This window comes from Taudactylus pleione, unplaced genomic scaffold (assembly GCF_031769625.1).
Source record: "Taudactylus pleione unplaced genomic scaffold, aTauple2 ptg000556l, whole genome shotgun sequence".
Classification (NCBI taxonomy): Eukaryota; Metazoa; Chordata; class Amphibia; order Anura; family Myobatrachidae; genus Taudactylus; species Taudactylus pleione.
Genome location: NW_028284958.1, coordinates 25,998,297 through 26,024,555, shown reverse-complemented (window position 1 = coordinate 26,024,555; position 26,259 = coordinate 25,998,297). Strand labels below are relative to the sequence as shown.

At 41.8% G+C, this 26,259-nt stretch overlaps 1 protein-coding gene across 1 annotated transcript in view; it reads left to right on the top strand.

The window, feature by feature from the left end:
* The window catches only part of LOC148482006 (uncharacterized), a 66,358-nt gene that overhangs the window by 26,474 nt on the left and 13,625 nt on the right, over window positions 1-26,259 (top strand). Inside the window, exons 16-30 of the mRNA XM_088452706.1 lie at window positions 2,444-2,496; window positions 3,366-3,486; window positions 6,311-6,399; window positions 7,778-7,913; window positions 7,998-8,194; window positions 8,435-8,525; window positions 13,015-13,165; window positions 14,080-14,106; window positions 14,214-14,377; window positions 14,484-14,639; window positions 15,376-15,518; window positions 15,626-15,774; window positions 15,994-16,091; window positions 18,198-18,345; window positions 18,421-18,506. Of these exons, the coding sequence (XP_088308832.1) occupies window positions 2,444-2,496; window positions 3,366-3,486; window positions 6,311-6,399; window positions 7,778-7,913; window positions 7,998-8,194; window positions 8,435-8,525; window positions 13,015-13,165; window positions 14,080-14,106; window positions 14,214-14,377; window positions 14,484-14,639; window positions 15,376-15,518; window positions 15,626-15,774; window positions 15,994-16,091; window positions 18,198-18,345; window positions 18,421-18,506 (1,809 nt within the window). The remainder of the gene's footprint in view (window positions 1-2,443; window positions 2,497-3,365; window positions 3,487-6,310; window positions 6,400-7,777; window positions 7,914-7,997; window positions 8,195-8,434; window positions 8,526-13,014; window positions 13,166-14,079; window positions 14,107-14,213; window positions 14,378-14,483; window positions 14,640-15,375; window positions 15,519-15,625; window positions 15,775-15,993; window positions 16,092-18,197; window positions 18,346-18,420; window positions 18,507-26,259) is intronic.

Below are 26,259 nucleotides of genomic sequence, written 5' to 3'. Positions count from 1 at the left end.
AGACTAGAGGGGGAGGATAGGGGTGGAAGAAGTAGGTAAAGCAGAGGATTATGTAGACACTGAATAAGGGGGATGATTGAATTAAAGGTGTTCATGCTGTGGTAATAAGTGAGGTGAAAACTGGAGTGGAGGCTGTGTGATGTAGGGACAGTGTGGATAAATGTGGTTAGATGGTCAAAATACAGGTAAAAGAACAGCGCTGCCAATGTATGAGCGCAGCTCCAAAAGTGAAATATAAAGAGAAGTAGGTGAGTAATGGGTGCAGGAATTAGTTACTAAAATAAGGAATGTTAAAGTAGATAGTAGTGAAGCAGTGGAGAGAGGCAATACAATACAAACAGGATTTTCAGTAGCATGAAGGCAAAAATTACAATGTACAGAGCCAATCTAATCAAAGGTGTTTTGAACAACAAGAGCAATCAGTAAGGGCAGCACTTGAAATGTTTAAGCAGGGAGTGCAGTAACGAGTTTCCTGGATATACATACAGCAGCTGTTAGAGATGATGAACTGGCTTATTCCCACAAGTATGTTTGATGTCCTTCAGAAAGTGTTCTGGCTTTCAGGATGTTCTCTTTCAGTTTTCCACCAGCATAACTCAGTCATAGTTATTAAATTGTAAGTACACTTATAATCTCACACTTTGATACTAACACTAACCTTAGCAGCCTAACAGGTCACTAGTAAGTATAGCTACAAACATGTGTCTGTGTGTTCACTGATTGGGAACCCTCCCCCAGTACTCAACACACTAGACTGGGATGCAATAAAGTCTAAAGGTGCATACACACACAACGATTTTTTGAACGATTATCGATAATGATATCATTTATCGTTCAATCGTTGAAAAAATCGTTCACTTTCTGAGTTAAAACGATGAACGATTATCATTCATGCGCGTTCACGTTTGTAGTTTAGTCAGACTGACCAACTCAACGATTTTCAGTAAGGGAATATGCAAAAATCTTGTGTAGTTCAAAAAAATGTAGTTCCCTTGAAAAAATGAACGAAAATTGTTTACTAAAATCGTTCATTTACTAAATCGTTGTGTGTGTGCAGCTTAAGATAAACAAAAATTGAGATGGGAGTAGACCATCACAAATTCACCCCCAAAAAATAAAAAATCCTTACTTCATTTATAGCAATGTCAACTAATATAAAAGTAGTAGTAGATTACCTAAATTAATTTTTTAAAACTGCGCAATGGCAATCATGGTAACAGCATCTGATGAGAACAGAAGTAGTAGATTACCTAAAATAATTTAGGCTAAAACAGTGAAAAATGCTTTGTCAACAATTTAACTGTCAATATGCATAATCTTGACATAATGAACATGTTGACATTATGCCCATGTCGACATGTTACTTTCCTTTTTTTTTTTTCTAAACCAACAGTATCTTCCCCAGTGTACAGGTTTGTGAATGTTTAATCCTCAGTCATTTATTTGCGCTGGAGCCCAGGAGCTAATGTACCAATATGGCTTCCAGTTACTGAAATGTTCTTCTTTCAAAGCATAAATGTTGGTATGACATTTAGTGCCGAATTCAATTAGGTGTGAAAAGCAGTTTTCTGCAGAAATGTATCGCGAGTGATGTCATTTCGCCATGCGATAAGTTTCCTCCGTATTCAATTCCGGAGACTATTCGCCGATCTGGAAACTCAATGCAATGGAACCGGCGAAAAAGTTTCGCCTATGAATAGGTGTCGGAAAAAAGTGCAGAATTGGGGTTTTGGGGTGCAAACCTCAGAAAACCCCCCTGCATCCTTGGGACAGTCCCCCAAAGGAAAACTGCGTAAAAAAAAAATACTTTAGATCACCCCAAAAAAGGACTTTCATTTTGCAGGTGAAAAAGTCCAAAGTTGGGAGACAAACTTAAAAACTAGCGAAATAGACTCCAGGGGGTTCTCCAAGTATGCCCCAGGTGTTTTTAAGTTTGCAGGTCGTTGTGGCAGGTGGATTTTTTACGTTTTTTAAAAGTTCACTTAAGCAACTTAAAAATATGCTAGCACCCATTTTCATGTACCCCAAATTTGTTGGGACTACTTGTTTTCACAAAAAAACTGCTAAATGCTATTCTTCACCACTTATGCAAAGACGCTAAGTAGCAGCTATTGAAAGCATTTAAGTACCCCAAATAGCTTCAGCTGGCCTATTATCTATAGTGATCCCCAATGCATCTTTTGCGGGGTGTCAGGCTGATTTCCCCAAAGCTGACAGTACTTTTCACGTTACAGTTTCGCCAGGTCCCGTTTTGGCTGATTCCTAATTGAATACGGGGATAAGCGGGGACGAGCACGATATTTTTTCGCATGGAAAACCAGCGATGTCGGCGAAAAGTCCGGCATGTGAAAAGTACGGGACTTTTTGCGTCTAATTGAATATGCCCCTTAGATCTAGATAAATACATGTTTTAATTTAGCTGTTTATCTGCTGCATATTGTAGGCGCTGCTGCTGCTTCGAGAGACCAGACAGATTCAAGTACAAGGTGCACTAAGGTAAGTTTGTGACTCTCAGTTTCTGCCCACCCTGCACATTGTCATTATTATGTTGAAGCTACTTCTGTAAAGTTCCTTATGTTAGGTCTTTTTTTTGGCTATGTCATGTTCACTAATGCTTTTCTGGAGCTGACCATAAAAACAATTATGGTCACTCGGCCTAACTGCTGAATGAGCCAAGCGCAAATATCTGGTATTTGGGTCAGGTGGATGACTCATTCCTATAAATCTGCCACTCTGTTCAAAGCCAGGGGGGACAACTTACCAACTGTATGTTTCCTGCTTCAAATCAGTCATTAGGTTTCCTCCTCACAGTGTTTTACCAACGCTTTTTACTCCAATATATGTTTTTAGTGCGTCATATCCTTCATTTCAAGTTCTTTGCATTCTCATGGGTAAATTTATTAAACGTCTGCTTGTCTCATTTCCAAAACTGACAGACGATGGGTACTGACGTCGGTTTGCAGACTATAGCCCCAACATTTACTATGCTTCGGTTTTGACTGTCATTTAAAAGCCGATTTTGAAACCTTTTTTTAATTTCTTCCTCCTTTTGCCACAGCAGATCTGACAGCAAATCCACCATCATCAGGTCTATTGTTTGCGCAGGTTTGCTGTCGTTTTATAGACAGATTTTAGTAGTTTTGCAACCCTATGCTTAACAAATCTGAGGCTTGTATATATCTATGTAAAATAATCGATAGTTACTCCAATACTCTAAAGTAGGCCATTTGTATGTTTTTCCATCAGTTTTGCCTTTAGTAAATGGACGGTTTACAAAACAGATGGAAAAACAACCAAAATACCAAACTTGACCTTAAGTAAATTTAGCCCTCAGTGTCAGCGGAACCTCTCATTCTGACTTCTAGGTCATCAGGAAATCCAATTATTACAACTAGCTGTGACTCCCTGCAAAACTTGATGCAAAATGACACCATACAAACCATGAAACGCTACCGAGACATCATCTATTCATTGCCCACACAAGTGGTGAGAATTGTACAGTAGTACTTTTGGAAGGAGATGTATGGGAAGGATATGTTTGGTAAGGCTATATAATCTTGTCCTGAATTACATTTCTGAATGTCCCCTCCAATAATCTTACTCTGCAAAACAAAATCTAATTTCTTTATTGCTCCAAAACATAAGGAGAACATGTGCACCTACTCTGTACTTTGCTATGGAACACCCCAGCTACACTCTACTCCTGTCCCCGCAACCCCCTTTTATACTTTAAATGTTGGCCAATGCTTTATAAACCAGGTTCCTCAGACGAAATTTAGCACACTTGTACAAATTACTCTGTGGCATCCTAATAGGGATCGCAGTGGTTGTAGCAACTATCAGGCCCTGAGCTCCTGGGGCAGCTTCCATTGCAGCAGGTTTTAGGCTTTCTCTTGCACTGTCTTGTCTCCCTCGAGTGGAGCAGCACACTTTGATAACAACAGCAGTATGGCTCTCAGGTTATAACAACACTGTTCAGTGGTACCTACAGAATAAGATATACCTGGGATTGCACAGATTTCAATGCCTCCTATACCCACTACAGTACCCAGGTCGTGTGTTCACAGAAAGTACATATACTGTGCAATGCCATCATATTGCATGCCAAAATAGAAAGCCTGCTTTGCTATTGGAAGACAGAGTTCCTGCACCAAAGAATAAGTCGGCCATCTGTACCTACCCAGCTGTTACAGATCTACAATACCAGCATGTTCTGCCAGACTCACAATAAATGGTATTGCTGGGAATTGCAATGTCACAAGATTCCAGCCGCAGGTTGTCCAAGATGTTTAATGAGCAGGATGCCAAGCAACTGCAGTTAAAGACATCCCCTGCTGCCAATAATGTTGTGTATGTATGTATTAATGTGTAATATTGTAATGTATAAAGCACTACTATTACTTCGCTTTAATTGAGTACCAAGCCACTGTGGTGGAGGTTGGCTGGGACCCACAAACACAACACTTTGTGGGACTTCAAATGGTAGCAATTGCCACACTTTTCCTTAAGTGCTGGAGCAAGATTTTGCCCAAAAATACTACAAGGAGTTAAAGTTAGGAGATGGCTCAAGAAGCCCTATACCAGCATGGAATACTTTTGTTCTTCATCATTGGCGACCGGACTTCCCAGAACCAAGCACTGCAGGGGAACTGCTGCCTTCATGTGGACAAGGGAGGACTGGTGACAGACCCTTTTGGGGACACCAATATAGAGAGTCTACGCTATCTAGTGCTCATCTCACTCTTAGTCACACCTCTGTGGGAATTGGACCACAAATCAGGGGATCTCTCATAGGAAACAAGATTCTTCTACAGGGACAAAATTACTGGGCTAAGGATGCCTGTTAGGCTGGTCCGGGTCGGTAACAAAGCTATCTGGGCATGACTTTGAGACTCCGTTGCCAGGGTCACAATGGACTTGGTCACTATCTTGCCAGCAGAGGAATAAAGGCACAGACTAATGGCTCTGCTGGATCAGCACTCCCGGACTGATGACTACAGCTCCTCTGTGATAGGATTGTAGGTGTTTGGTGCGGTGAACTCCATTGGGAAATTATCTGTAAAGTGTTATAATATCTTTCACAGTGTTTTGTTAGTACATTTTTTACCAGGATACTTGCCTGCAGAAAGGCCAGCTCTGTGAGTGCCTTAGCACCCCCAATAATTCTGCTACCGCTGACACTAACCATTTCAGTCTGTGGCATTTTTCAGTCATATTGAGTGGACTAACATAGGAGGTGCTTTTTCGGCACTTCTTATCAGCTGGCACGGTGTGAAAAACCCCCCAGTATCCTGACACAAGGTGGGCAAGCAGTTACACGGAGACATAGGGTGACAAGCAAATCAGTGATAAGGGGGGTGACAAGAAGTGTAATTGAAGAGGAGGATAGACAACAGAGAACCGACAAGGGGTGACAGAACAGAGGGGCATAGTAGGCACAAAAAGTAACAGAATAAGTTATCAGATAACACTAGAGGGCAGATTGCAGAGAGCCCCCACAAAGGCAGCCAGCATTGCGTATTGATTCCTGGATAATGTAGGTGTGAAGCATTTGGTGTCTGTGAATTTAAGTGTTATTGGGGGGTTACTGGCGCTAGTGGGACTTAGGAGAATAAAAAATGTATATGGAAAAAAGATTCCAAAACCTGAACTAGTAAACTTGTTTTATTCAAGTTCTAATATCTCTGGACCTGTAATCAAAATAGTTAAAAGTTATAATAAGATAATGGATCTCACTGGCCACTTTTAAACATTTGCTTAACCCCTGATTACTTAATGATGATTTTCCGTCACCCCATATCATCAATTAGCAAATTCAATGATTGACTGATACTCCGCTGCAAAGAGTCAAGTCGATAGAAACTGGAAGACTCCTCTCCCCCCAGAAGTGAATGCTGTTACTGCCTGTCTGAACTTGGTATGTTGCTCCCATGGAGTACATAACCAATATACTGCACAACAGAATTAGAAATGACCATGGTGTCTGGGAATCCTGGTAGTTTTATAATAATTCTGCACTCCCCGGGTCCTTAAAGATTTTATTACTGTATTAACCGGCTCATAAGCCTGCAGTTACCTTTCCTTTTGTTTCACAGCTTTATGGTCCTTTGCTTTTTCATTTGTGCTTTCATTTGCCCATTGGGTGCAGAGGCAAATTATCATACCTACGTCTGGGGCAAAAATGTGTCCACCTCCACATGAGCCCCAAAGTGCTGGGTTCCCCTGTCCAAGCTACGGGACCTGAGATGTATTCTGTTTTGTGATGTTTGTTATGACTGTTTTGAAGACTCCCAACGTTCTTCTTGTTTAGGTTCGCTGTGTGCTGGATAAAATAATCACTCTTCCTCCAACCCTAAAGCTGTTAAAAGGTTTAAGCTCACAGAATATCGCTGAGATCCAGTAAGTGAAAGACTACTATAGTTTTAGTAACATGTTGTTTAAATGACAAAGTGACACTTGAATTTGCAGCCACATTAGGTTAATAATAATAATAATAAAAGCAGGCTAATGAGATCCATGATAACAGCAATCGTTGCCTTGCAAATAATAACCACTAGATCCACTTTGTCTTTGCTGCTTGTTCCAAAGGCTACAGCCCTTTATGTGTCTACATTTCTTTAGAATTAGTAAATACAGGGGTTTACTTGTGAAAATCTACTATTACAGCTATTTAATAAAAAAAAAAAAAAAGAAATCTGCCTAGCAACGGTAAGAGGAGAGAGTATTGGAAGCCAGAAACCAGGCAGATTCAGTGTGTGTGTATATGTATGTATGAATATATATATATATATATATACATACATATAACATATAACGGTATATAGGTCAACGTTGACCTATATACCGGCTCCGTTTGGCCACATTATTTATCAGCTGTACAGTCCTGTTGAGTGCCTGCTGTTTTTTCACCTCATGCATTACCCCTCTGGTTGTGCACCCAGGCAAGTTGAGTTGTGCATATCTTTGAGTGCCGGACCATATTCTATTATCTATATATATATATATATATATATATATTATATATATATATATATATATATATATATACTATAATGAGGCCCTCATACCAGAGTACATCCATAATTATCAATTTGTTTCCATTCTATTAATACATAGTTTTATTAAAAACAAATTTTAACTTGCTGTCACCCGTAACAAGGGCGAGCTCGTTGACAGCTCCTTCAGCCCACTTTAGGTCACGGTAATGTATCACCCAAAGCGTTTTGTTGGTAGCGACCTCATCAGGAGTGTCTTAAAACAGAAATGGGTGTCTCCTGAAAGCCATTGTGATATACATACAGTCATTGATGAGAATATATATAATAGCAGTGGTATCCATTTGGATGGTTAATAACAAAATAGAGCCATATAACTTAATATTGGTGGTATCCATACATACAACAGAATGGGACATATAACTTACAATGACATAAATAATTAATGTTAGTCAATTGTAAGCCTCCTTCAATGGATATGAAATAGATCTATTCGATATCCATTGGAGGCTTATAATTGATTAACATTAATTATTATTTAATGGTATAGATAGCTACACACACATATGACATTTTCTTTTCTATATGTCTGCTATTTCTGTTTGGCATTGGCGTGTCCTCATATGTACAGTATAAATATATGGAGAATGTAATGTGGCCTGTTTGTACATTGGAATGTAGAATGTGTGTAGGAATGTGGAACCCTCTCTCCATACATTATAGCCAAGTGGTAAACACCATTTTCTTTTGCAATCTAACCAAGTCTCTTATACTTCTTATAGGCCCAGTGCCGTATCTCTCCTCGCAGTGAAGAACTGTAGATATGTGCTGCACAAACTGAAGTCAAACGCTCAGTATGTGGCCAGTCTACCTCAGCAGCGTCGCTCTGACTTGCTAGATGCATTGATAAGTTGTTTGGTGAGAGGACATTAGTGTGTCTTTATCTATATGAAGTGTAAATGCAAGAGTACTTTGTTACCCCAAAATTATTTTTCTTTGAAGAGTTCAGCAGGGGCCACTTCCCCACTGCAACAATTTGTGGCCCTTGGCGTCTTAACTCCATTCCTCAAAGGGGCAGTCTACATTTCGGTGTTCAGAGGGCAGATAAAGCAAAGCGTAGAAGATGTGACTAAATATTGCTACCCTCGAGAGACACAGATGCTGCTATCACAGCTACTGGAAGATCCAAAGAGCTTTGGGTGAGTGACAGATGTGAAAAGAGCCACAATTGTCTCACTGTCAGAGAGAACTATACTGATGGATGTGCCAATTACATATACTGTAACAATTTATAAACCAGTGATAAAGTGGACCTGAATTAGTACTGCAGCCGCCTAGACTGAAAGTAAGATGTTGAGATGTCGAGGGCATAAAAGGGCTGGCCGGCCATGTTTGAATTCATATGTACTATACATATTTTTATTCACTTTTGTATTCAGGTCTACCAAACTCTGGACGCCTATGTTACTAGAGCGCTTGGACAGACTAGTTTTTCTGCTGCCACTCAACTCGCTGCAGACCTTAAACACAGTAAGTCCTGGCTTATTTGAGAGAGTACATATTAGGTCTGATTCTGATTTTAATGCAAGGCCGCTGTTCACGGAGCTGAGTGATACATTGCTACTGTGCGTGCGCAAAAATCTCTATAACCTCCTATGACGCATGCGTTACATTGGGTGCACACATAAAGGAGCAGTTGCCAATGAGAGGCACAGTATAAGGATTGTCTTGGAAATGTGCTGGGCTCTCCTGGGCGGCGGCTGGTCAATTACACAAAAATTGTCCGTGTTGTGGGAGTGTCGCTGATTGGATGAGTACACAGGCGATTAATCCCTACATTGGAGGCCATACTCAGCCGGAAAATCTGCACCTAGCATGGGGCTGGTGCAAGTTTCCATGGTGTGACCGATGGTGTCGTCTAAAGACGCTAAAGTGGCCGCAGGAGAGTGCAATTCAGAATCAGCCCCAATAAAGTCTCCTAATAGGGCCTACTACTCCTCAATTTATATCATACAGTTATTTGTTCCCATCATTTTATAAGTTCCCTGACTGAAATGTGACCACTCCAACTATATCTAAACACTCTAAAATTTAACATACATTCATATCACAAGTCAAATATAAAATGTATATAGATAAAAAAGTACACAGAATTTCCGTACAATATATAGAGGGCACAATTATCAACATAAATATATAGAAGCACTAACTAATATCTGATGTTGCGTATATAAAGTCACTAGTTGGAAGTAATCCGCTGTGAATAGCACTTATTCTACGACACTTTGAAACAGTGGGCCTGATATTTACACAGATTGAGCGACTATTTGCTGCATGTGTGTAATTCGCACTGCGTACGCGTCGTGATTGCTTTGCGATTACGTACGCACAGAGGATCCATTCGCAAAGTGAGTGTCATGTGGCTAGCGTTTGGGGGAGGTAACAGGGGGGTGGTTAGGTAAACGCAGAGGTGTCTGACTGTTTAAACGCTGTGTTATGGGCGTGCATTAATTAACCATTGCAATTACATCCGCAGCATGAAAGCTTTCTGCTTGTGAGGAGAGCTGCAGTGTTTGCGGCTGGTCAGACTGGCCGTACATGCTGCGTGACTGCTTGATGTGCGTCGATGAAACTACACAGGAGTGCGACATTGGGTGGATATGAGAAGGCAGCAGCTGGTGCCTTTATGCCGGCTGTGCATTAGGAGGCATTAGCATATTGTTGCAGCTGCGATCACATCAGCATCCACTGCTGAATCAGGCCCATTGCATGTTGTACAAACACTCACATTCACAAAGTCAGTGGGAACGGAGGTGGTCTTGATGATTACATGCACACCAGCAGCATAATGTTTCTTATCCTCCAAATCTTAAGCACGTCCACATTGAAATAATGAAAAGGGATTCTCTTACGGGTACTTGCGCTGTGACTGAGATTGAGGCAATGTAGATAATTAGCTGCACACCAGCAGCACAGTGTTGTTGCTCCTCCATGTTCTCAGAATATCCCATATCAAATGTGTGGGAGAAATTCTTGCCGGTCAATCAATGGCAAATACCTTTAGATGTCCACAGTTCCTGACTTTGTCATAGCGTGGTTATGTCCAATACAAAGATCCACATGTTGGTGCACAGAGTATCAGGGTAATTGAATGACTGCCCTTATGCCACTCTCTTCCTTAATCAGGTGCATTTGCTCTTGGTCCAAGACTTTGAAACAGGATTAGGAAAGAGAGGTGTGCTGCCTTACAGAGCGGATTAGTCCCAGCTATTGACTTTAGAATTTATATATGGAAGTGGTTCTCAATCATTTTCACCTGGGTATCCTCTGCCAGCCTATTTGTGTTATTATTTGTGTCCCCAACAGCAAAACACTTATAATGAATATAATTGCTATTAGATACAATGTTTAGGCACCACTATATAAAACAGCAATAGGCTATAAAAAAAGATAAAACAGGAGACCATAGAATAATTTGTACATATATAAATCTCACATATTATAATTTATAAAAAAAAAAAATTGTTAAAAAACTATAGTCCCCATATGCTTTCTTATACAGGAATAGACTTTTGAATTTTGTTATCAGGGTCGTACTGTGATGCATGGAGCTAGAGACCCCTAGGACACTGCTTTCCTTATGTGTCTAATAATTATCACCTGGTCCATAACAGACAACCCCTGAACATCACAACGAGTAGCCCTGGGAGTGTTAGTACCCCAGGTCAGGATGAGAAACACTGATATACAGTCAGGTGCATAAATATTGGGACATTGACAGAATTTTCATATTTTGGCCTCTATTCACCACCACAATGGCTTTGAAATGAAACAAACAAGATGTGCTTTAACTGCAGACTTTCAGATTTAATTTGAGGGTAATTACATCCAAATCAGGTGGACGGTGTAGGAATTACAACGGTTTCTATATATGCCTCCCACTTTTTAAGGGGCCAAAAGTAATGGGACTATCAACTCAACAGCTATTTCATGGACAGGTGTGGGCTATTCCCTCTTTATTTCATTATCAATTAAGCAGGTAAAAGGTCTGGAGTTGATCCTAGGTGTGACATTTGCATTTGGAATCAGTTGTTGTCAACTCTCAATATGAGATCCAAAGAGCTGTCACTATCAGTGAAGCAAGCCATCATTAGGTTGAAAAATCAAAACAACCCCAACAGAGAGATAGCAAAAACATTAGGTGTGGCCAAATCAACTGTTTGGAACATTCTTAAAAAGAAAGAACGCACCGGAGAGCTCAGCAACACCAAAAGACCCGGAAGACCACGGAAAACAACTGTGGTGGATGACAGAAGAATTATTTCCCTGGTGAAGAAAAACCTCTTCACAACAGTTGGCCAAATCAAGAACACTCTCCAGGAGGTAGGTGTATATGTGTCAAAGTCAACAATCAAGAGAAGACTTCACAAGAGTAAATATAGACGGTTCACCAAAAGATGTAAACCATTGGTGAGCCACAAAAACAGGAAGACCAGATTAGAGTTTGCCAAACAACATCTAAAAAAGCCATTACAGTTCTGGAACAACATCCTATTGACAGATGAGACAAAGATCAACTTGTACCAGAGTGATGGGAAGAGAAGAGTATGGAGAAGGAAATGAACTGCTCATGATCCAAAACATACCACCTCATCAGTGAAGCATGGTGGTGGTAGTGTCATGGCGTGGGCATGTATGGCTGCCAAGGGAACTGGTTCCCTTGTATTTATTGATGATGTGACTGCTGACGAAAGCAGCAGAATGAATTCTGAAGTGTTTCGGGCAATATTATATGCTCATATTCAGTCAAATGCTTCAGAACTCATTGGACGGAGATTTACAGTGCAGATGGACAATGACCCGAAGCATACTGCAAAAGCAACCAAAGAGTTTTTTAAGGCTAAAAAGTGGAATGTTATGCAATGGCCAAGTCAATCCCCTGACCTGAATCCGATTGAGCATGCATTTCATTTGATGAAGACAAAACTGAAGGGAAAATGCCCCAAGAACAAGCAGGAACTGAAGACATTTGCAGTAGAGGCCTGGCAGAGCATCACCAGGGATGAAACCCAGCGTCTGGTGATGTCTATGCGTTCCAGACTTCAGGCTGTAATTGCCTGCAAAGGATTTGCAACAAAGTATTAAAAAGTGAAAGTTAGATTTAGGATTCTTTAGTTTGTCCCATTACTTTTGGCCCCTTAAAAAGTGGGAGGCACATATAGAAACCGTTGTACTTCCTACACCGTTCACCTGATTTGGATGTAATTACCCTCAAATTAAATCTGAAAGTCTGAAGTTAAAGCACATCTTGTTTGTTTCATTTCAAAGCCATTGTGGTGGCGAATAGAGGCCAAAATATGAAAATTATGTCAATGTCCCAATATTTATGCACCTGACTGTATGGGACTTCATATCTTGAAAGTCAACAGTTGCTGCTCCTATATTTTTAATGATCACTGCGTCCTTTATGTATTGTATTTAAATCCTCTCTAATTGTTTGCATCTACTAATGTTATATGACAAGTTTTATGTGAATACTTAGTGTATTAAAATATTTGTGTTTTTTGACAATGTACATTAATGACTTTAAAATCACTGTCTTCGTTAAGAGTGTTTTGAGCTTTTGATGAGTAGGGTACCTCAACCATCGACCGTAGCTGGTTTAATTCTAGTAAACATAATTACATATACATTTTTTTATTATATAATCCCTTCAATGGCGCCTCAATGCACACATGCACACATTCTCTCTCTCCAACTAGATGGATCAAACTTTCTAAAGAGGATAAGTGGAGAAGTTGCCCACAACAACCAATCAGATTATTTTATAGAATGCACTGTATAAATGATAGCTAGAAGCTGATTGGTTCTCCCTCTTCAGGTGCATTTCTTACAACGATCCTAGTTTTTTTGTAAACATGTCCCTTTTATTCAGACATCCCCTGTCCTGGGGTATCTATAAGATTATTCATGTCCTTATTTGGAATTCTCCTTATTCGTGTGCACGTCTACATTTAAGGCTGCAATCTCGAGCCGCTGGCTAACACAGACATTGTCCGAGGAACGAAAATGGAGGAAATCTTACCTGGGTGCTGCCTGCAGAGAGACTGAGAGCACAGCAGAGAGCACAGAGGGACAACGAACATTGTTACAGCGTTTGTATCCGGCTCATCCCTCAACACAGATTTCAGGTGACAAACATAACACAAAGTCACTTCCCAATAATGCCAACCACACTCAGGTCCATTCTGCTGTCAGCTCTGGTGCTGAGCTTCAGGATCAATGTTAAATTTGCCCGAGCACAAAAATAGTCAAATTGGATGATAAGTCACCTTCTTCCAACATGCCACATATGCTGCAATACCATAGTGTTGGCTGCCAGCCTTACTCTTAAAATACCAAAGTTCTGAACCCAAGTTCAGCATTTTCCTCTAGGCTACATGGAGCAGGTGCTGTGATTTGTTTATTTCCCTTGAGTCCTGTAAGTGCGTTTTGTTATCAGTTGGGAACTTCTGCCTGCAAATGAGGTTGGTTGCAGTCAATTCCTAACAGCATTATAAAAACTGCTTATACTTAGAGCTGGTGAACCATGGCACAGGCTGCACAGATCAGTCTGTCCCCGGGGTGGCTATCGCTCTTTTGCAGATATAAAATTAGTGTAACATGGAGCACAGTTGAAGTACACATTATACATACACGCACCTATCTCCACAGGCTTAACCTTTACTTCAACATAACTGTTACTCTCCTCTAATGGAACCTGGGCAACTACTCTGACCAAAGCCCACACTTTGAGCTCAGCTTGGCCCATGGCAGGCTTAAGTTAACTTCTCATTTTATCACAGCACTTATTTGTTGTCTTGCTGATGTTCGCCCCCTTGCATTCTAGATATCCCAAAATATTTGCTAACCATCTTATACCAATGCACTACCCCAATAGTCTCTGATCTCTGATTTAAGCTGTTATTTCCATCAACTATTGTAATTTCATCCTTTAAGTCTTCGTCTCAGGGTCAGCAAAGCCTATTTTCAATAGATTCCATCATAAGCCCAGTGACATTAACCACTCAATCACCTGATGGGTGGAATCTAGCTAATAACTCAGCTCTCAGTTGCCTCAATATGTATTTTTCTCTAGTTCTATTTGCACTCCAAATCACTGGCCCCCTTCATCATGCTTGTTATTTACCCATAGCTCTCTTCTATATTTATCTTTAGCACCTGACTGTGGCATTCTCCGTGGTAGCATTGTCTCTGCATGGGGTGTAAATATACTTCTACAAATGACACCGGTGGATTTCATGGACTGTCTTGAAGAAATCGGCCAAGATCCAGATATTCCAACCAGTGAGCTGGCTCCTCTGTTGGGCAGAGTGCTAGAGGTATGACCTGAGTTGGTTTTGTGGACATAAAGTATAAATAAAGAGATAAATTGGAAAGTCACTGTAGGTGTACAGGGTTTTTTTTCACATTATTGTTTTTCAACAGATAGCAGGTCCAATATCCGTTCTCCCTACAACTGTCCTTACCCGGCTTGGCCGCTTGGCAACTCAGTTTAGTGAACAGCAGCTACAAAAGGTATCTTTGGCAGATTTGCAAGTGATAGAAGCTTTTGGAAAACAGAATGACTGGACTATGAGTCAGGTAATAGCATACAGAAAATAAGTGCACACATGGAGATTGCTTTTTCCTATTTATCTGTATCAAATACTACATTCTTGGATGAGATTCCATTGCTTAACATTATCACTTCGCCACTTGTGACCACACCTGTTTATTCTGGCCAGCATTTTCCTTTGTCCACAGCTTCACTTTTCTATGTGAGCCTGTGAATTGCTTACATCATGTCTGTGGGGCTCATTTGCTATAGCTGCATTTAGGTCCAACATTTACACCAGAACATAGCAACCAGACAGTTATATAATTGTCCAGGTTGCACTAGACAGATATACAGGGAGATGTACTAAGCTCTGAAAAGTGATAAAGTGCAGAGTGATAGACCACCAGCCACTCAGCTCCCATGTTACAGGCTGTGCTTGAAAATGACAGTTGGAATCTGATTGGCTGGTGGCTTTTAACTCTCCAGTTTATCACTTTCCAGAGCTTAGTACATCTGGCCCACAAGCTGGTTGGTTCCTGCGGCTTAGTGCAAAATTCAGTGTTAGTAAATTAATTATTGTGTGAGTAGTTCCCCTCTGACTGCCTATGAGGGTCCTTTCCATCCAAAACAGCCGCTTATTTATGGTAAGTTCTGTATCTAGTCATCAATCACACCCATGTGATAACTCACGTCATAAGATCTTAGTAAGGAATTATTTTCTAAAGCATTGTGCTTCAATTGTCTTCTATTCCAACAACGGTTATGTCTTACTCTCTGTAGTTAAAGACTCTGGTCAGTGGATTTATGCGCACTCATAACATCACAGCGCAGAATCTAGATGCTCTGCACTTAGTCACTCTCGGGTATGTCATTTGTGGCTTACCAGAAGGAGACTTGAGACAAATTAAACAACTAGATTTCTGGTGAGTGTTTTTGCTTTGTTTTCTGATTTTAAAAAATTACCGTCCAATAGTCTAATGCCAATTTAGCCTAAAATATCATGGCGCTGGTCACATCTGCTTTGTTTTAGCTTAGCCGTGATGTATCTAGGCCAACTTGCTCTGCGATGCACTGAACAACAACTACAAGCTCTTACACAGCTCTGCGCACAGAGTGACATGTTTGGACCAATCAGTGGATGGACGGAAGATATATTTCGGGAGATTGGATCTGTGGCTGGTGAGATAAGAATCTTCTGAATTACTCAATGTACAGTACCACCTTCATTTGTCTACGTTATACATTTGCTTTTATTTCTAACTTTATTATTCTTACCTTGCTGCCTGCTACTTAGCACATGAATGGCCGTATATCTGAGTGCGCATGCTCTTTCCGTTCTTGCGGTGCTGGGTCTCTCCTTAGTGACATCTCACATCTCCCTCTTCCTGTTTCTCACAGCTGGTCTGCAAGACATGGAACTATCTGCCTTGGTCCTAGGGCAGATTCAGGGTCTTACACCTCTAGCTATATCTCTCATCCAACCTGAGAAGTTTGCGGTAAGTACAGATCTGGAAATATTTAATATAATCCATCACAAAAATACTTGCTTCTCCAAATGTTATGCAAATGTGACTTCACACCATTTAGTTCTAAAGTTCTTACTTCTACATTTCATAAAAGTTGTATCCAATAAAACGCCACCCATCAGGGCAGACACGGATTGGCTTCCCCAAACTTATCCACTTTCTTCCACCTATTGCATAAAATGAGTACTTCAACTGAATGCTGTACTAATAGACTAATAGGCAAAAGCTGCACTTTTGCACCTGTAAAAATCAAACTTACCCCTTCAGCTTTTCTGTACAATTGTTTAGATACACCTACGACATTTGACTATATGTACAAAGTTTAGTAACAAACATTGATACACCAAATTCTCTCTTTCTAGGGTAACCAGGGTTCACCCTAGGGTCAAAAACCCCTTTTTCTATAATTGGTATTTGAAAGGCAAAGCTCATAAATGGACTCATTATGGCCACTTTACATACACTTCTAAATAGCTAAGGGAAAAAATATTCACTAGCGATCTCATTTTTTGTATCTATCAACAGGCAAGAAATTATGCTAACTATTTGTCATTGGTTAAGCTAGACATCTTTAGTTCAGACACAGTGGAAAACATTTTACACATTTTCAAAAGAGAGTGAGCTACAAAGTGAGTGTATATTTACACAAACATATAAATATATAGGGGGAAATACTATGCTTACATAGATATGTACACAGAACCTGGAAGACAGAAATGGAGGAAAGTCTTGAGAAGAGTGCAACTATAGGTCACTTTGACCAACACATGGTACCACAACCAGATTCTTACCTTTACCAAATGTATCCTTTGTGATTGGATTTAGCTAAATCCGCAGTGTATGAGTGAAGTGATAAATGAGGGAGTAGAAGTCATCCGGTATCTTCAGCAGGTATAGAAAAGGGAGCAATGCAATTCTGAAAGAAAAGGGAAATGTAATTACAGATGTGGCCTCATACACTATAGATCAAGTCACGGCAAATGGCCCCTCTTGACGCATCAGGTCCCGGGTGACTCGGCCGCACCGAGCAACTTTCTGGCTCAAAATGTACATCTTATTCGCAAAAATAAAACTAGTAGTGACAAAACTTCTTTGCTAGAAAACACTAATCAATTTGATATGTGACATGCAGGGGCGTATCTATAATGGGTGCAGGGTGTGCGGGGAACACGGGCCCTTGGGTCCTGGGGGGCCCCGCACCGCACATCCTGCACCTATAATAGTACTTACCTCTCCGGAGTCCCACGTCGGCGCGGGGGTCTGGCGCTGTAAAACGAATGGAAAATGGCTGCGGCGGCCATATTACCATCGTTTGCGCATGCGCAGTACAGGGAAAATGGCCGCCGTGGCCATTTTCCCGGTGACCTGTGCATTCATTATAGACTCTGGGCACACTCTAGTGCTCAGAGTCTATAACTCCGGCGCTGGCCGTGCACAGCTCAGTGCGCTGCCGGGCAGAGAGGAGGGGTCCCGTGTCGGAGACTGCACACGGGCCCCTTCCTCTCTAGAAATGCCCCTGGTGACGTGTGTGCGAATGAGACTGAATCTGTACACTAAGTGCTACGATGCAGTGCCTGCTGCTTTCTGTTATGCTGAGTGGCTTTTGTTTGCAATGTGAATAAGGCACAACATTTAAAGAAAACAACGGTACACTACACCTGGCAGAGCGTCTCAGTCGCGTCAGGTGTCTCGCGCTGTATGGCGTATAGATGCTAGGTGTAAGAGGACACATCTATAAGCCATTGGATGAGCCCTTTCAAACTTCTGCTCAATATTATTTCATTTAGTGTCATTTAAAAGCAATTGTTTTATTCATTCTTTGCACTGTGATGTGAAACTCTATCTGGTCTATTGGCATCATCTCCTTTTCTTACTGTTAGTGGTTTTGCTTTTCTTTTAAATTTTTTTGTATGTTTTGATCTTACACACAATAGTATAAAATATAATACAATGATAAAAAAAAAAAAGACAATTATTTTCTTTCTGCAAGCTGCCTATAAAAGAACAATCTGCAGGCAGTGACAATAGAAGGGAATACACAGTCAGACGTCGTTTCTGTCCACTTCACTCTTCCAGGTGTCATTCTCAGCACAGCAAATGCAGATGTTCTCCTGGTCTCAGGCCACAGCAGTAACTATGTCACAGAAGAATCTACTAGATAAGGAGCAGCTGAGAGCTCTCACCCTGGCTCTCAATGAAGATAACGGTAACCAGACACAAAGAGGTAGGCAGTGTCCTATTATATATTATAAGTACGTGTCATGTGTCTCCCACAATAACCAATCTATTGTGTTTTTAGCAGGGAAATCCCACGCTGGACCTTGCTTGCTGAGCTCTGTGCTCCATCTCTGCACTCTGCTACCAGTTCTGCATGTGCTGTACATTGTGCGACCCATTGCTGTCCTCAGCCAGAAACATCCAAAGCGATCACACACCTTGTGTTTCCCCCAACACAATAACTAACAATCATTTGGGTCTCCAGCTGTGTCTGCCATGGTACTGTTCTTGATGTCTTCATTACATGTCATGTATGTGATCAGCTACAAAATTATTCTGGGATTGCACATCATGTATATTTCTGCAACTGTACATTCACTTGCTTAATTCCTTTCTCTGCGTGGCTGGCAGGCTGTAATCATTGCTTAGGTTTTCCATATTTCTCCTGCCGAATTCCTTTGCTCGGTTAGAATAGTTGCCTTCTTTTACATCAGGAAACAATGTATACTGCAATTGCGGAACAGAATACTCAGAGAAGCTGCTGTTATATCAATGCCTGCACTGACTGTCACATAGGACATGCAGAGATGCACTTAGTGTTGGACACAGTGCAGCTTATTTTGCTATTGAGTGTGCGCCAAAGCCGCACTAATCACGCACAATTGGTTAGTGATGGCGGTCCCATTGAGAATTTATTCACAAAGTGAGCGACAGGTAGTCAGCTTTTGAGGAAAGGTTCGGGGGGGGGTGGCTAGAAAAATGCAAATGTGTCAGGATCATTATCTGGGTGTGCCGTAGGGAGCCTCTGTGAATTTGTATGCAGCTGGAGATGCCCCGGGGTCTTAGGTGAGATGCTCATTTTGAGACAGCATAGGCTTGCCCAGAGATTCAATAGGCGACCGATGTTTCAGATGTACTTGCTTTTGCATGTAAGCAGTGGATGTGAGACCCCAGAGGTGGGCGTCTCTGTGCACAAGTAGCCGGTTAAGTCATTAGCATATTTTTGCAAGTCCACTGCATATGGGATCATGACAGGCATTGTGTGCATATCTGAATCAGCCCCATTACCCCATAATACCCTCAGCCAGCTAGTGGATGTGACCAGCACCAGTGGATTCTGCGCCTGAGTCAGAGAAGGATACAATGCCGATGTTTATGTAGTTGAGCGGTTCATTGGTGATCTGCGCCTGCATCGGAGTTGCACTGTGCATTCTTCAAGTTTCATTACCAGTGTTGCTCGCAGTGAGGATTTATTCACAAAGTGATTACACAGGCAGAGACCATTTGTGGGAAGCAATGGGTGTGACTCAAATGCAGGGAACTGTCTCTGCTTTTGACCTCGTATGCAATAAAAATGCTTCTAGCGTCTCAGATCCTGCAGCCATAAGGTTACTCAGAAAGCTGATTACACAGGCAGAGACCGTTTGTGGGTGGCAGTGGGAGGGGGGACTCAAATACAGCCGCTGTGTGCAAATTCGCAGCAGCGGTGACATCAAGTCCTCTGTTTTAAAGTGATCAGATAAACCCCAAGTGGCTAAAACAGAAACACTTCAATGGAACCTCAGGGCCTGATTCAGAGCCAGACGCTATTTGCGGACACTCGTTCTGAAAAAGGGGCCGGATATTTAAATTGAGCGCTCGCTCTTTGCGATCTGTTGACGCCTCTGTGTCTGAGAGAGCGTCCGAAACATGCGCTCGCTATTTTGTAAAGACGCTCCTTGGCCGCTCGCATCATACGTCATGTCCGCTATTTATTAGATTAATCGAGTACATCGAAAGGCTCAAAAACTGCTCGCAATTCTTGTGGTAGGATTTTCCTGCCGCTATGACTGCGAGCAGTTCAGGCTAAAAGACAACCAAGTGACGTGGTCAGTGACGCTGCTTTGTTAATTATGCACTCCCATTAAACGCCCGTTTTGACCATTTGGCACGCCTGCGTTCGGATCTCCACTCCCCGTTTTCAAGCACCTTCCCCTGTTACCACCCACAAACGCCTCATTCTGTCACTCAAATTAGCAGCCCCTCGCTAATTTGCGAGCGCACGATTTCCAAACCGCAATGACTGGTCGGCGCATGCGCATTACGACCCATACGCATGCGCAGATGTGCGAACATTGCTCGGAGCGAACGAGCGGCCGCTTACGAGCGGCTCTGAATCAGGCCCTCAGATCATTAGATTTGTCTGACTGCTGCCCAAGTACCAACACTTTTTGATGTTATCTATGCTGTCTTGTCCACTGCTATGGAGTCACTTTCATAATATCAAATAGAGAAAAACAATCCATATAGTCAATATGAAAGAGGCTATTTTTTATTAGTTATTATGTTAAAATATTATGTAATGTTAATAAAACATTAAGAAGAAAAACCTTAGTTCCTTATTCTGTAATTGTCATGCTTTGCCAATTAATAACAGTACAATAGTGCTCATGATTTTCTTAGTTCTCCCTGATGTATAGCTGAAGCTGTAATACTTCTTTATGCTCTTAAGCTAAGTTGTTTTGTTACATAACTGCCCTTGTAGTTTGTCCTTCTGTGGATTTCATTTCCAAGCCACTTGAAAGATTTCATAAGTGGGTTTCTGCATAGGTTACCCAGCCCATCTCTATTTTTTTGGATGTGATATGACATGTTGACATTCAGCAGGTCAACAGTCAGGTTGTCGAAATGGACCATATGTTGACAACCAATGTCGACATGGTTAAAATGTCGACACATTCAGATTGTCAACACCTGAATGACATTTGTTTTTTTGCTTATTTTAGCATAAGCCTAAAAACAAAAAAAAAACATATGTCAACATGTTAAATGTCTACATGATTATGTCAGCATTTTAATCACGTCGACCTAAAGGCCATGTCGACACACAGAACATGTAGATTCTGACTGTCGACCTTCTGAATGTAGACTACCGGAACACAAGTCAATGGACTGCATTTACATATTCTAAGAGGATCTTTATTTCAGTGGTAAGTGGCACGAAATTATAAACATATGTCAGAAGTCAGTTGATACATAGAGCCTGATTTAGCAAGGAACACAACTGGACTGCGAAACTATCAGTACAGCAATCGAGTACCAGCGCAGGCTCATGCACACTTGCACAAGCCCTGACCTTACTCAGAAGTTGCTAACTTCCACACACGCTATCAGGCCTCAGGCTGTGTAGGGCATCGCAGTGGCTAGTTTATGCACGCCCCTGCAACGCCGTTGAAAAGCACTGGCACGCCTGCGTTTGCCCGACCCCCCCTTACCACCACGCAGTGGTTGGTTCGCGCACTGCGATGCATACACAGTATGCAACAATCGGCAGATTGCGTGCGTATTATCAACTGTGTTCCTTGCCGGATCGGGCCCATTATCATGCCAGACTTGTTTACAACATGCCACGTTTCACACAACACAACCAATTTAACCATATAATTTTTCATTTTTATATCAGTGTGTTGCATGACCCGGACTTTATTTAAACAATCAGATACCTGGGTGACCACCCACCTGGAGTTGCAGCAGCAGACTCATAAAACAATTTCAAGCATGAGCGGCACTCCCCAGCTTTTTCACATACGAGGGTGGATCCAAAAGTCAATGTCCTGACCGTGAATAACAGAGAAATTTAAGTTCAAACTGCATTTCTTTTTCGACATAGCCTCCGTTTACTTCAATACACTTCTCCCATCGGTGCTCCAGTCCTGTACAGCGGTCATGACATCATCAACAGAAGCAAAAGTCTTCCCACTCCCTTGAGCTTTGGAAAGAGAAAGAAGTCACTAGGGGACAGGTCTGGTGAATATGGGGGATGGTCAACCAATTTTAACATTGCAGCTTCAATAGCAACCATTGCAACACGATTCTTGTGAGCTGGCACGTTGTCTTGGTGGAATAGTACCCCACATTGCAGTTTCCCCAGCCTCTTCTCCTTGATTGCCTCACAAACTTTTGGAATCAGTTGTGCATAGTAGTCACCAGTTATAGTGGCTCCACAATCCAAATAATCAACTAACAATTCCATCCGCATCCAAAAAACCGAGGCCATGATTTTGCCAGCCGACGGCAGAACCCGAAATTTCTTTGGTGGAGGTGAAGTCGACTGTTTCCAATGCATGCTCTATCTATTCGTCTCTGGATCGAAATGGTGAATCCACGTCATGTACATCATCAAGAATCGCTCCAAAAACCCGGTTGGATTTACATGATAGGTGGCTAAAAGACACTCACAACATGTCAGCCTCATTCGCTTCTGATCAGGCGTCAACATTCTCAGAACCCATCTCGCTGACACTTTGTGCAGTCCCAATTTTTCAGTCAATATGGTTTGAATTTGGGTAGATGAAATGCCATTAACCTCTTCTACATGTCAAATGGTCAGTCGACGGTCAGCCATGACAAGGTTGTGGATTTTGTTGACATTTTTTGGAGTGCTCACTTCCACACGACTTCCACTTCTGGCACCATCTTTGCACGACTGCATTCCAAATCTGAATTAATGGCACCACTTTTTCACTGCACTATATGATAGAACAGGCTCCCCTAATGTGTTTCCATGTGAATTCAGTAAGCGTCATCTTCTTCATTTTCAGATATTTAAGTATTATTAATTTTTCACTTTTACTGGTGTTGTTCTATTTATTATTCAATATCTGCAAAAATAAAGAAATGTGTGTAATTTTTTCAGTGTTCTACTAAGACCTCTAGTACATACATACATATCGTAATAAGTCACACAGCACATGCTGACTATGCCAGTGTTTCAGATGTTTACTACATATTTCCCTGATGAAAAAATTTAATAAACATTTGAAATGTTGGCATAGTCAGTATGTGCTGTGTGACTTATTTTGTGGAAAAGCCGGGGAGTGCCGCTCATGCTGGATATATATACAGGTATAAAGCCAGTACTCCACAAAAGTAATCACTAAGGGCCTGATTCAGACCCACTCGCGAGTGGCTGTCCGCTCGCAAGTGGATCGATGGTGTACACTGCGCACGCGCACGACGGAGGGAGCTCCGTTGTGCGCATGCGCGAGACGCGACGAGCGAAGGACTTTCCTTCGCTTGTTGTGTCTGATCAAAGGGGGCGTGCTGTCGATGTTGATTGACAGCACGCCCCCTTTGGTGGGCGTGCCGGGGGCGTGCCTCCCAGACGGAGGCGTTCCCAAGGGAACGCCTACCGTCAGAAGCCGGCCCCACTGACATCACTCCGGGCCTTGCGGTTGAGAAACTCAACCACAGGCTTTGGCTCGCAGTGGCGATGGTCGCGATGGTCAAGACCATCGCGACCATCAACCTGCACGCTCGTATATGCTGTGGGTGGTGACCCACAGCTATACGAGCATCCAGGAGGATGCTCCATAATTATGGAGGTGGACCCTGATTCAGAGCGAGCGCTCTGGTCAGAGCGTCCGGCTCTGAATCAGGGCCTAAATGCCTAGGTGCCCTCAGAGGGGTATTGTCACATACCTAAACAAATGCAAAGAAAAAACTGAGGCACTCACAGGTCCTTTAAATGAAGACTCCAGACAGTACTGTATCAGCCTTGGCTTGTAGGGCAGGATAACTTGGCTTGCAGTTCAATATGACAATATAACAGACTTGCTTACAGTGCAGTGTGACAGGATAGCAGGTTTAGTCCACTTGCCACATGAGCTAGGCTCAGTCTCTGGCACCATGCACCGATGATCTGGCCAATCTGATCAAGCTGTCAATGACTGAGCCTAGCTCATGTGGCAAGTGGACATCTTTCCTGGTGGAGGAGCACTTTATTCTACAATATACATTTTTCTGATTTCATTTGTGATTGGTGATTATCACATTATAGAGCTGCATCTCACTGTGTGGATCGCAGGTGTTTTTTTTTGTTCTGAGATTTTGTAGTACTGTATCAGCGTTCAACATTCAAGCCTATATGACTTTTATCAAGAACGTTCTTAATAATCATATGTGTGTGTGTGTGTATGTGTATATATATATATATGTAGTGTCCATCTGCACTGTGAAGTGCCGTCCAATGAGTTCTGAAGCATTTGACTGAATATGAGCATATAATATTGCCCGAAACTCTTCTCTTCCCATCACTCTGGTACAAGTTGATCTTTGTCTCATCTGTCCATAGGATGTTGTTCCAGAACTGTAATGGCTTTTTTAGATGTTGTTTGGCAAACTCTAATCTGGTCTTCCTGTTTTTGAGGCTCACCAATGGTTTACATCTTGTGGTGAATCCTCTATATTCACTCTTGTGAAGTCTTCTCTTGATTGTTGACTTTGACACATATACACCTACCTCCTGGAGAGTGTTCTTGATTTGGCCAACTGTTGTGAAGGGGTTTTTCTTCACCAGGGAAATAATTCTTCTGTCATCCACCACAGTTGTTTTTCCGTGGTCTTCCGGGTCTTTTGGTGTTGCTGAGCTCTCCGGTGCGTTCTTTCTTTTTAAGAATGTTCCAAACAGTTGATTTGGCCACACCTAATGTTTTTGCTATCTCTCTGATGGGGTTGTTTTGATTTTTCAACCTAATGATGGCTTGCTTCACTGATAGTGACAGCTCTTTGGATCTCATATTGAGAGTCAACAGCAACTGATTACAAATGCAAATGTCACACCTAGAATCAACTCCAGACCTTTTACCTGCTTAATTGATAATGAAATAAAGAGGGAATAGCCCACACCTGTCCATGAAATAGCTGTTGAGTTGATAGTCCCATTACTTTTGGCCCCTTAAAAAGTGGGAGGCATATATAGAAACCATTGAAATTCCTACACCGTTCACCTGATTTGGATGTAATTACCCTCAAATTAAATCTGAAAGTCTGCAGTTAAAGCACATCTTGTTTGTTTCATTCCAAAGCCATTGTGGTGGTAAATAGAGGCCAAAATATGAAAATTCTGTCAATGTCCCAATATTTATGCACCTGACTATATATACACATACAGGCACCAGGGCATTATATCAGTGGTTACTGAGGGGTGCTGGCTTGTGGTATGTATGTATGTATGAAAGAGGATGCTTTCAAAAGTAGAAATTTATTTTAATCAATTAACAATATGCAAAGTGAATAAACAGAAGATAAATCTATATCAAATCAATATTTTTGCCTTTAAAACAGCATAAATTTTTCAATTCTTCTAGGTACACGCAGTTTTGGAAGGAACTCAGCAGGGAGGTTGTTCCAAACATCTTGGAGAACAAACCACAGATCTTCTGTTGATGTAGGCTTGCTCAAATCCTTATGTCCCTTCATGTAATCCCAGACAGACTCGATGATGTTGAGATCAGGGCTCTGTGAAGGCCATATCATCACTTCCAGGACTCCTTGTTCTTCTTTATGCTGAAGATAGTTCTTAATGACATTGGCTGTATGTTTGGGGTCATTGTCTGCTGCAGACTAAAATTGGAGCCAATCAGGCGCCTCCCTGATTGTTTTGCATGATGGATAAGTACCTGCCTGTATATCTCAGCATTGAGGACCAATAATCCTGACCAAATCCCCAACTCCATTTGTTGAAATGCAGCCCCAAACTTGCAAGGAACCCCCACCATGTTTCACTGTTGCCTGCAGACACTTATTATTGTACCTCTCTCCAGCCCTTCGGCGAACAAACTGCCTTCTGTTGCAGCCAAATATTTAACCTTTTGACTCATCAGTGCAGAGCACCTGCTGCCATTTTTCTGCACCCCAGTTCCTATGTTTTCATGCATAATTAAGTCGCTTGTCCTTGTTTCCATGTCGAAGGTATGGCATTTTGTCTGCAATTCTTCCATCAAGACCACTTCTGGGCAGACTTCTCTGAACAGTAGATGGGTGTACCTGGGTCCCACTGGTTTCCGACAGTTCTGAGCTGATGGCTCTGCTGGGTATCTTCCTATTTCGATGGGAAGTATGATGTGTCTTTTATCTGATGCACTAAGTTTTCTTGGCCGAC